Genomic DNA, 13610 nt, shown 5'->3' on the forward strand with positions numbered 1-13610 from the left:
CGAGTGGCCCGGATCTTTCCGATCCGGGATATTTTCTGCCACATTTGATCGGACTGAGGCTTAGGCAATTGGTTTGAGTTGGTTGAAGACATTTGGCAATTGGTCTTTCCGATCCGGGATATTTTCTGCCACATTTGATCGGACTGAGGCTTAGGCAATTGGTTTGAGTTGGTTGAAGACATTTTGCAGTCCCCATTTTTAGTGATCGGGGGTAGAAAATTCGCTTTTCGGATTAGTTCCAGACGTCGCACTCTCACTTTACATGTGTTCCTGCTGAAACTTCTAACTCTCTACAATGCCTGTTCATACATCTTGCTTCCCTCTCTTTTTCTTTCTCTCTTCTCTCTGTCACTCCTTCATATCCCTACACCGTTCTTGCATTAAACGTATGTTTAGAACCATCATCTTGTTTAGATCCGTTAAGCTCTAGTAATTCGGTTAGTCCTTTTCTTTCAATATTGTAACGATAGTTTTAACAGAAATCAATTTAGCAAAATTGTTCGCACGTTTTGGAGCATTCCTCAGCTCTTTTGACCGGATTTTCTTTCCATTCCTTTCAATGCCATTAGTAAGTAATGAACCATTCTCGGTTTGCATATTTTGTGCAACTACTCCGTTTTGTGAGTACTTTATTACGATTTAAATCTCCTATGGGCATAGTTGCTATGGAAATAGTCAGTAAAACTCTCCCATCAGCGTTATCCGTTGTAAGTAGGGTTGCGCTCGACACGTAAGCAAGTCGTACCGCGGTCGGATAACTAGCGGTTCTCCCGCCGAGGTTGTTGATGAGGCATTGGAGCTGTCTTTACGCGTGCTGCCACCAACTCGATTCCAATGGTGATAAAACTTTTCTCGATCGAATTTGACCCCTCCTCCAGACCCCGGTGCGTGACGGGCGGCTGACCGAAACATGTTCTGCACAAGTTTCACCAGCATCGCCGCCGGTTTATCTTCGTCATTGCCGTCCTTCTCATGGCGTTGCCCGTCCAAACTACGCGCTTCGTCGACCACAACCGATGGAACATTTTGCGGAACTATCAAATCATCCGGGTTTCCGTTTGCTGGCGGCACTGCCAACAGTAAATCGGGTTCGGTTAACGCTGCTGTTGATCCCGTGGTTTCTTCGTCCATCTCAGCAGGTAACTCGCTCAGGTTTTCGGGGTTTAGAGGTTTTTTACTTGATTGGTCTTGACTTGAGACGGTCACTGTCGACGAGATGGTTTTGCTTTTCACACCCCCATCAACCGCACCTGACCCCCGCCCGGTTCCATCACCATCCCCCATCAAATCGCGGCTGATTGTGCTGCATGGAAGCTTAGTGGTGTCGATCGTGTCATCGGTTACCATCGGTTTGATTTCTTCTACGGCGGTTGCGACCGTCGTATGCAGATGAATCGGAGTGTCTACAGTCGAGCCTTTTTCTTGGCTGCCATCTGCCTTATTCAATTTCTTGTTCTTTTTTAAACCCCGTTGGTAAAGCTCCCCACGATGGCTGGGTTGATCTACATGGTTGGCATCTGCAGTGCCAAACATATTAGTGTGGCGCGCCTCACAACACCGTAATGCCATCGGATCAATTGGGTGTGCTTCCGTGTTGAATATGTAACCACCTCCCGCAACCACGCACTGCTCGGTCTCGCCTGCTACGGTGGTCTGTACGATGTTGCCAATTCGGCCATCATTGTGCAGGAAGTTGCTCGGATCAAACAGAAGGTACAGATATTTTGTGGTTTCTGCTAGGAAAAACGATTCCATACGGTCCTCCTGCTGGTGGCTCTGCACATTCCGTATCGTCGCGTAACCACATGCCGTTTTGGCGCTGTGCTCGATGCTTTCGAGCATATTTTCACCGACCTCGAGCAAAAACGGATCGCCCGTCGCACGATACAGGTACATTACCGACTCGATCAGTTCCGGACGCAGCGGATAGTTTTCACGGTTCGTTCCAGCCTCACCAGTGGGTATATTGTAGAACTCGGGCAAAAACCCGTACTGCCGCCAAACTGCTTGGTAACTGTGCAGTACACGGAGCGCCTCCGTAGTGTTTCCGTACAGGCTCAACAACCCCGGCCAGTACGCTTCGAGGGACTGGAAGACGGGCAACGTAAGCTGTCCTTTGGTCATACTGACCCATACGTACCAATCGTCACGTTTTAGATAACGGTCGATAGCCGCTTTGCTCTCCAGGAATGTTGCCATCAGGTCAGGCTGCTCGAGCAGCAGTGATCCTTTAATCAAATACTCGTAGTATGAATCCACACCGGCACCGATACCGGCATCCTGAGCAATCCATCGGCCGGTCTGCACATCAATATGATTCCCGTAAAGTCCGATAGGCGACCGGTGATCGTACAATGCGTGGAGAGCATTCATGGCCACGTCCTCGTACACCGGATTCCCAGTCAGACGGCTTAGTGTCCCAAATTCTAGAATAAACGTGCCGATGCCAGCGGTGCATGTAACGGCGGTTTCACCGTAGGGAACACCGTGGCGGAGATTCACCGTTCCGTAGGGCATTCCGGTGGCAGTTTCAAATGCCGGCAGCAAACGTTGCGCCACGTCTTCTGCCATGCGCAACAGAGGTCCTTCGCAGGGCCAACCGGGCTCCACGAGGCCTACCGCTTCTAAACCGGCCTGGTGGGACAGCAAGTGCGCTGACAGTAATCCACCGACGATCCGAATGTTCGTTTCGAAAACCGATACATTGATGTCCGCATCGAAAGAACGGCCGTTCAGTAGCTCGACAACGCGGGCGAACTCCGTGTAGTTACCCATCACGGCAAGCGTATCCAGAGCGTCGACTAACGTCAGTGAATAACTCCCCCAAGTGTCAATTCCATCGCACGATAAGGGCCGCAGTTCGTCATACGGTGCACCATGGCGTAAGTAGCCGCCGTAGGCGTGCTGGAACATACTGCGGACTCTTTCGCTGCGCGGACCAAGGGGATGAGATGGAGAAAACCAATTACACATTCGTTCCACAATATAAGTGCGATAGAAGTATACCGTAATCTGTGCATATCATCCTGCGTGTATCTCCGGAGGCATTCTACGTCTGCTATGGAAAACAGTCCCCATCCGGCGACGCAGCACCATAACAAAGCGACCATCGACTGGCCCGGCGAAAAGTGTAGATTCCGCCAACGTATCATAACGGTTCGTACTTTGAGAGGAATTCACAGAAGAATTAAATGCTTACCGAAGTAGTAACAGCATCACTATATCTTATTAGTTACAATTGAAAATAAACAATGGTTTAAATGCTGTGATTTGGCAATTTGCCAAATAGTGGCAGTTGATGAAGGGAAACGTAAACAGACAATTGACTTACAGCAAATGGGATCCCCATGGGATTGGGCCAAGATCAGTAAAAAGAGATGTCGGGTCAAAACTATTTTCTGTTCCGCCATTGTTGTGACAGTTGGTTGGAAAAGGGTTTACAAACATGCTTGCAGTATGTGGAACTCGGGGTCCACACTACAGCGCGACGTCGCCTTGCGCGATGCCGCGCGAATCGCGCTAGATTTTTTTTGCATGGCGTTCAGCGCCTGTCAGGCGACGTCGCGTTACGCGACGGTGCAGTCTGGAAAGCGTGGAAGATCTTTCCTAAAGCCTTGTAAATTAAATAGGTACAGTTGATCCCCGCAGTACGCTATACTCGATATACAGTCTGTTCCCGAGTTACGCGGATTTTGGGGACCAGAGAAATCCGCGTATCTCGAATTTCCGCGTATCTCGAATATTGCTTGACACATAGTTTATACTAGGAGTTACGAGATCGAGCTCTTGTGTACATGTATCATAGAATATTCAAAAATTTTCTTTGTTCATTAATATGAATGCAATGCAAGCGTATTCAAACAACATAAATTGCAACAAACGAAATAAAAAGCGTAAGTTATGCAAATGTGTAATTTACATATTTATTCGTGTGGTTGTACATCTCAGGAATTTAAATCGATGTAATAAACCCAATCTACTGTCAAACTTTGCAAACCGCGTATCTCCGAATCCGCGTAAGTCGAGAACCGCGTAACTCGAGAACAGACTGTACGCAAATTCGCAATTTTTTTACAACTGACAGCTCATAGCGTTGCTTAAACCCCTGGTCACAGCTTTGCGCAACCGCATGCGGTTGCGGTTTTTCCCATGGAAGCGCACGAGTAAGGAAGCAATCCCACTGTGCCTCTCCCTTTCCACCGCATCACACAAATTTATAAACAAAATCAGAAGCAACGTTGCAAGCTTCCAGCACTTCGGAAATTTTGATTTTATCAAAAGTGGTGTCCATAACTACCCGGTTGACAGAAATTGACATTGTTGCTGGTACTATCCCAATCTGCAAGGTTTGGCTTAAAAGACCGAATGCCTCAATTTACGATACAGGGTTGAGGAGTTTGAATGGTTTTTACTGCGCTTGGTTTCTGCTTGTGTCCGTGTAGTTACATACTGTCAAGCGGGATTAAAATGCATTTCGTGCGATTTTCAATCTGGTTTTGAAGGTTCTTATTTTTCTTCCTTGCATTGTATTTCTGTCACAGCAAAACAAGCACGATACGAATCATAAATATTTGATTGTTTATTCCGTGCAGCCGACTATCGTAGCATCCTAGATCAGAGTTTTTTCATCGATACATGAACGAAAAGGGTGAAAAATTCATCACAGTGAAGAAAAGAACAACTCGTAAGAAGGTTCGGCAACAGCAGACGACACAGCTGAGGCAGAGGTAATGTTCGTATCATCGTTCGGAAGATTAACTCAACGCAGTGATCCCGCTTTCATCTTCAGCCATAATTGTTTGTATAACAATCTGTGTTTTTTTTGTTTAACATCAAGGGAATCTTCGAAAGATCGAAAGAAGAGGCTTGAGCCAGTGGTTGGGGCATGGCTCATTGAAGAGCATTGACGCCCAAAGCCGCCTGGCTCTCGCAAAGCTCTTGCGCTAGAAAGCTCCTGCCTGAACGCATCAGCTGGCACCTACAGGACAACCTACCTCCGGTTAGCGGCCCGACGTCGAGGCCTCCGAGACGGCCGCTTCCTTCGCCGCCGTCAGAGGACTGCGGTTAGTCTCGTCGACTGTCACCTCCTGTACAGCGTCACTGCTCCTACTTCTGGAACGGCTGGTGGTGCAGTAGCCCGCCTCCTTGTTCCTCGGTTGCCTGCTGCTTCGGCTACGGTTCTCGGGATCGGCGCGAGGCTGTGTGCTGTGTAATGGTGCTGTGCTCACAACAACTCAACAACAACACACTCCATCAACTCCTTCCGTCGTGAGGATGATTTGCCCAACAATGCGCAAAATCCACCCCAGCAGGAGGATGTTTCGAACGGACTCAACCAACTGTGTCATGCGCAGGGGAATCAAATGAAACACTTGATGTGGAACATCTTGATACAAAAGATTTGCATGAGGGCTGACCGCTAAGCAAAGGAATCATCTTCGAAGTGCCGACCGCAAGACCACCTGATAATTGGTGTTAACGCGTTCTTAGCGGAGAATATATCGAACGATGTCGATGCGTGACTGCCGATATGAATGTTGAATAATTTGTCGACCTCGATTGCTCGAAATGTAACAATCGTGTTTCTTGTTTTACTAGATTGAAAATAAATAAAAAATCCGCAAAATCTTTTCTCAAAGCGGCTGTTGGAAAGTATTGGAATTAGCCTCATTTTGTCATTATCATTTTTATGCGAAGAATCATTAAACACCGTTCTTACGGTTTAAAACGATACATTTGTTGTTTTGTAGTTGTGTGAGTGTTTAGAATATGTATTTAAAAAAGACATAACCGGAAAAAAATTGTAATAAAATGTTCTACGTATTGCGCTTGCTCCATTTATATATGGCAACTGACTAAAAAGAATTGTCCAATCGAATGGTCTAGTGGTTAGGAGCGCTGAACACGAAATATGCAGTTGATGGTTTGATACACATGCAGGTATGTAATAAAAATCTACTAATACATATATGAAAATCTACATGCTTTCAGAAAAGGAAACTCTACAACAACACGTAGCAAGCAGAGCAATGACGAAGGACAGAGACGTGGGTGTTCGAAAAAAGGAGGGACAATTTTTTATTTCGAATTTTCGAAATCCCCACTTTTTGACTTATGCGGTCTTTTAACCGTGTTATTTAGACGTCTTTTAACGGTCTTTTAATCTATTAAAAGACCACTAAAAGACGTCTTTTAAAGTGACGTTTGCAGCTTGGGATGTAGTTCCAGCAAGAGTCCCAGCAATCTGCCATGGAAAAACTTGCTGGTACTACATGACAGCTGCAAAAAATTTGAATTGTTCCCGGTTGACAGAAATTGACATTGTTGCTGGTACTATGTAGTTCCAGCAGGAGTCCCAGCAATCTGCCATGGAAAAATTTGCTGGTACTACATGACAGCTGCAAAAAATTTGAATTTTTGTCAACCGGGTTGTTAACCGGGTAGTGAAAATGGCATACAAAAACAACTTTCTAGGGCAGCTTAAGCGTTCAGGTAATTTGTACAAAGTGAATGGGAAAAGATTTGATCAGGAGAGCCAACATTCTTGTGGAATGGATCGTAAGTGTTTGTGCTTGTGCTGCTCAATATTTGAATGCGAAATTTAAATAAACGATTATTTATTTTAGAAGCTCCTAGTACCAGTGTGGGTCAGCTAGAGATTAATGACGATTCTTTGATCGTCTTCGATCTAGTTGTCGAAGAAGACCTCAGAAGAAGAAACGCGTTCTGGAGACGATCACGGTCAAGACGAAGTCTCAAGAATCGATGGTGTACCGGATAACGTGAGCAGTATAGATAGCTTTGGTGGAAGTACTTTGAAGTAGGGCAACCCCACGATGGAGGAATGTATAAGGTTTTTGGCAGTTGTTCAAAATCTGTTTCATTCGATTGTGAACAAGATGTTAGATATTTTACGAGAGAATCAGCTGCCGAAGAACGATTGTACTCTTTTGAAAACTAATAGGACCGTCGCGAACATTATTGCAGTGAATGGTGGTCGATATTGGCACAAAGCCATCCTATGTAGTTTGTCCAAACGATTTAGGTAAGATGATTGAAATACTATTCGAATGCGCTAACACGTATCGTGATGTTGAATTATTATTTATTTCTAGCAATGTGAAATGTCGATATCTCTAAATTTATGTATCGATGGGTTGCCACTACACAGACGTGGCCTGGACACGTTTTGGCCGATTCTTATGAACATCCATGAGCTACCACAAGTGGCTCGGTGGCAATCTTCAGCGGCTCGTCAAAGCCGCTAAGGGTCGAAGAGTTCCTAAGACATGTGTGCAGGAGCTTAACGACTTTGATTACGGAGCCATCATCAACGAAGTGCAATATGAGATAAAAGTTCGTGCAATTATAGCTGATGCAGCGGCACGAGCATTTGTTAAAGGTAAGACTTTCTTTCTCTCTAATTGTTACTTTACTCATCTTTGTTACGTCCGTTTTCAGGTGTGACAAACTTCAATGAGAAACATGGTTGTTTAAAGTGTACTACCGAAGGCGAATATAATTTGAATTCCCACACATTAGCTTTGAAGGGCGTTTTTTTAATCTATGTGAACCTACTGGCCTAAATGTTTGCCTAGGTTTGTTTACCTCACTGAGTGGAACCAATGCAAGGGAAATAAAATACAAGCTTGCGGCCATTCAAGTAGATGAGGAGGGTCAACATCTATTTATACGTTTATCTCATTCATTAGTGGAGTAAGTTAAGAAACGACTAATCAATCGAAAGAATAATATAAGCATGTAACATATATGGACATCCAACATACACAATAAATACAAAATATTGGTTTTTCGTTCCATAACGACATCGATGCATTTTAATTAGAATTTGACTTTAAAATAATTCTACACATAAAAGAAATATCGATTATTAGTGTACATAAACACTAGAGAAACCAATTAACAAAATGGAAATCACAATAGTGTAGTTAAAAAAAACCCAATAGCAAATCACTTTTCAGTTTTCAATTCACAATCATTCGATGGAATTATGAAAAGCACCATTCGGTTGGAAAAGTAGCCAAATCAATGAAACACACAATGAAAATGATGCTCCACCAAGTGATGCGCCGACATTCATCTCCACGGAATTACCCAAAGCAAGCAACCAAATTATGATCCACAAGACGCACCTGCAAAACCAAGATCAAAAAGAAAGATTTAATCGTTTGGTGGCAGCATATAGTGAATCAAAGCAAAAGCAGTGCATCAGCATACAGATTCATACAGATATATTGCGGCTACTTTTACAGACTGGTGCTTTTCGTTGTGCCAAGGAATAACTGTGGTCATCACCTGTTGAAAATGTTTGTTGATAGATATTGGCAATTAAGCTACCAATCGTCGAAGCGGAGCGTGGCTCATGTGATTTGGTGAGCCGACAACAACATACGAGGGCTGACAATAAAGTAAGGTCTCCAATTTTTTTTCATAGAAAATGACATTTATTTACAAAAAGCGATACACCGTTGGAAAGGCCAAGGTCTTGGCTACTTTTCTACATAATCGCCATTTTTTTCCAACACCTTGCGCATCCGCACGATGAACTTGTCTATGCCGGCAGAATACCACTCTCCGTCCGCCTCGCGCAGCCAGGTGTTGACCTATTTCTGAACCTCCGCGTCACTTTCAAACTTCTTCCCTCCGAGATGTTTTTTCAGGATATGGATATGACGGATTGTTTCGCTGCTACACACTCCTCCAAGCTTCTCTTCCAAGTCCCTAATTGTCGCACGGCGGTTTTTGAGCATTTTTGCCTCCACTGCTTGAACAATCGCATCCGAGACCGACGGTCGGCCACTTCTCTCCTCGTCGTGAACATTAGTGCGCCCGGAATTGAACTCGCGGCTCCAGTTACGCACGTTTTTTATGTCCGTACACTTTTCCCCGTAAACTTCGGCAGCGCTCTGTGAGCTATCGAACAAGACAAACACGACAAACACGACAAAAAAAAAAGATCAAATCCATGCAATCATATGGAGGTGCTCTGTCAACCTGCATCGAACATGTCAGACAAACACGACACAGAACAAAACAGTTTGATTTTGTCGTGCAGGGCTGTATCCCACGGTGAAACTGTATATACCTTGTTTATTCTGCTACCTTGCTGCTGGGAGAGTGACAGTTCTTCACGACAATTCGCAGAGCACCCTTCGAACAGTGTCGTGTTTGTCGTGTTTGTTGGACTGTTCACAGAGCGCTGCCTTCAACTAGTTGACGATAGATTTCAATAGGTGTCACCTTTTTCGCACTCAAAAAACGTATTACAGAACGCAATTCGCACTTGGACGCTGACGCGAGGGGTACCTCCATCGTTGACGGCTGCTCAGCCAAGACTGAGCGGTCGGGGAAGCCTCACCCAGTGGTAGTGGGGGAACCAAGGAACACGGCGGTGTTGCCAGATTTCGCCTAGCGCGTGATCCGGCGAAGTTGCAGCGTTGGAGACCTTACTTTATTGTTAGCCCTCGTATCTCTTCTTGTCCCAAGCAGTTCGAGCCTCAGAAGCAGCAAACACCAACACAAGTAAGTAACAATACTAGTTATAAAAAGATTTGAACCAAATGATCCATACCGGCCTGCTACACGAGCCGCAAACTCCAACCGCAAACTCAAAAACCGTATAAGTTTACGTCAAAATCTTTGCGGTTCGTGCAGCCGCGTTTTGCGGTACCAATTCTGTGAGCCACGCTACACGAGCCGCAAACTCAAAAACTTTGCGGCGCAAAGAGGTTTATGTTTTTGATATTTCAGTTAACTCAAAAATCTTCCTTCAAAGCAAACAAGATCTTATTTCAATTCGTCGAGTTGAGTACCCAAAACTTGCAACGCAACAGGCAACGCAACAGGCGTATTGCGCGTAGGTAGTGGATGCGTCCAATTTTTGCCGGCGGCAAGAAGATGGCAACCGTTTGCTGGAAAATACTGTAGCAGAGCAAGCAAATGAAACTATAATTAACTTTCTTCGCATGAAGAAGGAAGATTTTGATGTTCTCAAGTTACATAAAAAGTGGTAGGATAAAATATTTTAATCTTTATCATTAAACTTTTTGAAACTTTTGGATAAAATCAGTTGGTGGGGCGGACTTTGCCGACCCCTGATCTATAGTGAATTTATAATTGATATTCTAGCTATAAAATAACAAAATATGGTAAAAGAGTAAATGAGGCCCCGGCCGCCATGTTTTCGATCGTGGCTACACCTCTTGTGGACGTTTAAACTGAATGTATGCAATTGGTGATACATTAATTCGTGAAATTCAACCTACGAATATTTGAACTGTAGTGTGTACCGTTCCCGGTTGGCAAAAATTCAAATTTTTTGCAGCTGTCATGTAGTACCAGCAAGTTTTTCCATGGCAGATTGCTGGGACTCTTGCTGGAACTATATAGTACCAGCAACAATGTCAATTTCTGTCAACAGGGGTTAATTTCGGCTACGCAATCAACCTAGGGGGTGCGGTATGAGGGGGGCCCACGGGCCCCCCTTATTTCTCAAAACTATAACAAACTCTCTTTTTCGGTAGACGCAGTCCGCTCGCTGCGCTCGCTGCTGTCCATCATGTGTGGTATAGTTTACTTACTAGTAACTTAACATGTAAAAGTATGTTAACCCGCATTCAACCTCCACTGCGTGATTAATTTAAACCGTTATGTTCTTTTAAGCGAACCGTTAGCGATCAAATATTCGAAAAGAATGCATGCGTCGCGTTTTGCATAGCTTCAGGCGCTTAATGTGAACCAGCAGGAATAGGAGAATCTAGCCCGGGGCCTCATTTACTCTTTTACACAAAATATTACTGTAGCTGCAAAATAAACACGTAAATTTATCACCATATGTTCGATTATTTTGTTTTTGAGATTTGTTATGTTTACATTTATTTCTTCTTCATCTTCTTCTTCTGGCGCATTTGAGTTTGCGGTTAGCTGCCAAAACTTCGCGGGTGCAGTTTTCAGCTCACGGAGCTGAAAAGTTTCTGACGCAAACTTTTCGGTTGTTCCCCTCTTTGCGCCGCAAAGTTTTTGAGTTTGCGGGTCGTGTAGCGGGGCTCTTAGACGTAATCGTCTAGTTTGGAAGGACGGCGCCCTGGTAACACGAAATGAACTTTTCTCGATACAAAATGGAAGCCGGTTGTCTGTCCGGTTCTCTGCACGGTCTTCCAGTAAAAACGACTAAATTCATTCGATCCGCGTTACCGATTACACCGTGTTGCATACTTATAGGAGCTGAGAAACCCGGGTTTTGTCCCGTGTAATTGGGTCGGTATGCAAAAGGCACGCACAAAACGGCAAAAAAAGATCCCACGCTTTCCCCCTATCGGTTATTGCCTTGCTAACTCTTCTCTTTCGTTCCGCTGGTGTGTGCGCGTACGCCCACACTCAGCGGTCGGAGTCGGGTCGGTCAGTCGGCAGTTGATGCTCCTGCTCAATGGACGTGTACTCGGGGTGTTGGTTCTTGCCGCACATGTGTTTCCGTCTCGTTCGCTCTTGCATCGTCGTCGTGTATGTAGCGCTGTTGACGTCTCGAACCCTTGGAATGGCATGATTGAATCTGAAAGAAATACTGGAAACAAGGTAGGCTATAGCCAACCTGAAATCCAACACGTTGTGTACCCAATATATATCAACGAGTTTGAGACATGAGGTTCACACACCAAACGGACGAAATAAAAAAAAAACAAGCAAGATAAACTATCTTGGGTATGGAGACGCCCGGTCGGTGATGTAGTCAAGAGGCAATCAGGGTCATTTTTTATTCGAAAAATATAAATATTTTTTGACCAAAAAATTTTTGTTCAAGAAATCGAATGCGCGTCATCTCTGTGATATCCACCATGCTCGTATATTACTGTATCAACGCATACACTGCGAGTCAACGGGCATCGGTCGCCACACACGACCGTCTCTATTCAGAGTCCGATCCATACTGACTACCCTGTATCCGTGTAACCCGAAACCCAGGATGCCACATCCTCCCTTTGGCAAAAATAAAGCGTTACCTATTCCCACAATTCTCTACTCTCTACACACATGTTCAAAATACCGCTTCGGTGGTCTTATTTTCCTACCGCTACGCCCTTCAGACCTCGGATTCTCTTTGAATGACTCTTCCTATCTTCCCTCGCATTACGGTCAAATTTGGCAACTTGGTCCCGATCCCTCAACTCCTCGTCTTGAGGACGTGCTGAATCAACATTAATATTGGGGAGCAGATTCCTCACTGCTCTACCAAACAATCAATTGTGCTGGAGGAATTTTCGTCACGTGATGCGGCCATGAGTTGTATGCAACCACATACCCTTTTAATACCTCTTCTGGATGCACCGTCAAATCCTGGCCAATAGCGTGGAACTTTTGTCTTATTATTTGCCACCCCTGGGTCGTGATGGTATTTACCGTGGCCCCGGAGTCGATTAGGAATGTGAACCTCTCAGAACCAAGCACGCAATGTACCAACCGGGAATCCCCATCGCTATTGGAATCGAACTGCGGAGTCATAGGGCACCCGGTGATCATCTATTTGATTTCACCGGCAATCAGCATCAGCTTGATTTTCACCTTACTCACCAATACCAAACCGCTGTTCCGTGCCACCGGCCTAATATTCATGTTTCATCCTGTTTCTTTATTCGTGCATATGGGCTACCGTTTGCCCTTCAAGCAGTCTAAAACAAAAACAAACAAAACAAAACAAAACTCAACGCTTTTCTGCACTGGTCATGGGCCGAACCCTACTCAGTGACGTTCGCGATCACCGCACCGCTCTGTTGGTCATGGGCCGAACCCGACTCAACTTTCGTACTCTCTCTCTCACTGGCCATGGGCCGAACCCGACTCAGTGGTGTCTCCGATATTACCTCTCTGTTGGTCATGGGCCGAACCCGACTCAACTGTCGCACTCTCTCTCACTGGCCATGGGCCGAACCCGACTCAGTGGTGTCTCCGATTTTGCCTTTCTGTTGGTCATGGGCCGAACCCGACTCAACTGTCGCACTCTCTCTCACTGGCCATGGGCCGAACCCGACTCAGTGGTGTCTCCGATTTTGCCTTTCTGTTGGTCATGGGCCGAACCCGACTCAACTTTCTTCCCTAAAACTCACATACGCGTCCTCCTTTCTTCATCACTACCGGTTATCAATTTTCCACTTCGTTATCATGGCAGGATCGCCAATGTGATATCCACCATGCTCGTATATTACTGTATCAACGCATACGCTGCGAGTCAACGGGCATCGGTCGCCACACACGACCGTCTCTATTCAGAGTCCGATCCATACTGACTACCCTGTATCCGTGTAACCCGAAACCCAGGATGCCACAATCTCATTGTGTACTGATGTCAATGACTTTTGTAGGATTCAATGGGAACATGTTTTTTGGCACTTGCGCCCAAACGGTGGTAGATAGCGGCTTGCGGTCTTAGACAAACTTCAAGTCCTTTTTAAAACACAACTTTTAAAGTTCCACGAAGATTCCCTCAGACCCTTGCTTCTGCCCGTAAATACAACCCAAATGTATAAATAGGTGCCCTTGCAAAAACTGTCACAAACCATTCAAAACATAATTCCTCACTCGTTTTACCACTCGGTCGG

General features: G+C 45.2%; 1 protein-coding gene across 1 annotated transcript; it reads right to left on the reverse strand.

Annotated features, from left to right (window-relative positions):
* Window positions 1-540: 540 nt before the first annotated feature.
* Window positions 541-3230, reverse strand: LOC131262622 (ER degradation-enhancing alpha-mannosidase-like protein 2). The gene is made up of 2 exons (XM_058264669.1): window positions 3007-3230; window positions 541-2929 (listed from the first exon to the last, which is right to left on the reverse strand). Exons 1-2 carry the CDS (start codon window positions 3150-3152, stop codon window positions 676-678), a joined length of 2400 nt encoding a protein of 799 aa, XP_058120652.1. The 5' UTR covers window positions 3153-3230; the 3' UTR covers window positions 541-675.
* Between the last annotated feature and the right edge of the window lie 10380 nt (window positions 3231-13610).

Source organism: Anopheles coustani, chromosome 2 (assembly GCF_943734705.1).
Source record: "Anopheles coustani chromosome 2, idAnoCousDA_361_x.2, whole genome shotgun sequence".
Taxonomy (NCBI): Eukaryota; Metazoa; Arthropoda; class Insecta; order Diptera; family Culicidae; genus Anopheles; species Anopheles coustani.

Excerpts from the sequence above, each read along its gene's own strand:
- LOC131262622 (XM_058264669.1), bottom strand. The coding sequence starts at position 3,152 with ATGATACGTTGGCGGAATCTACACTTTTCGCCGGGCCAGTCGATGGTC. Across the intron at positions 2,930-3,006 it reads GATGATATGCACAGATTACG|CGAAAGAGTCCGCAGTATGT; the intron begins GTATACTTCTAT and ends TGGTCCGCGCAG.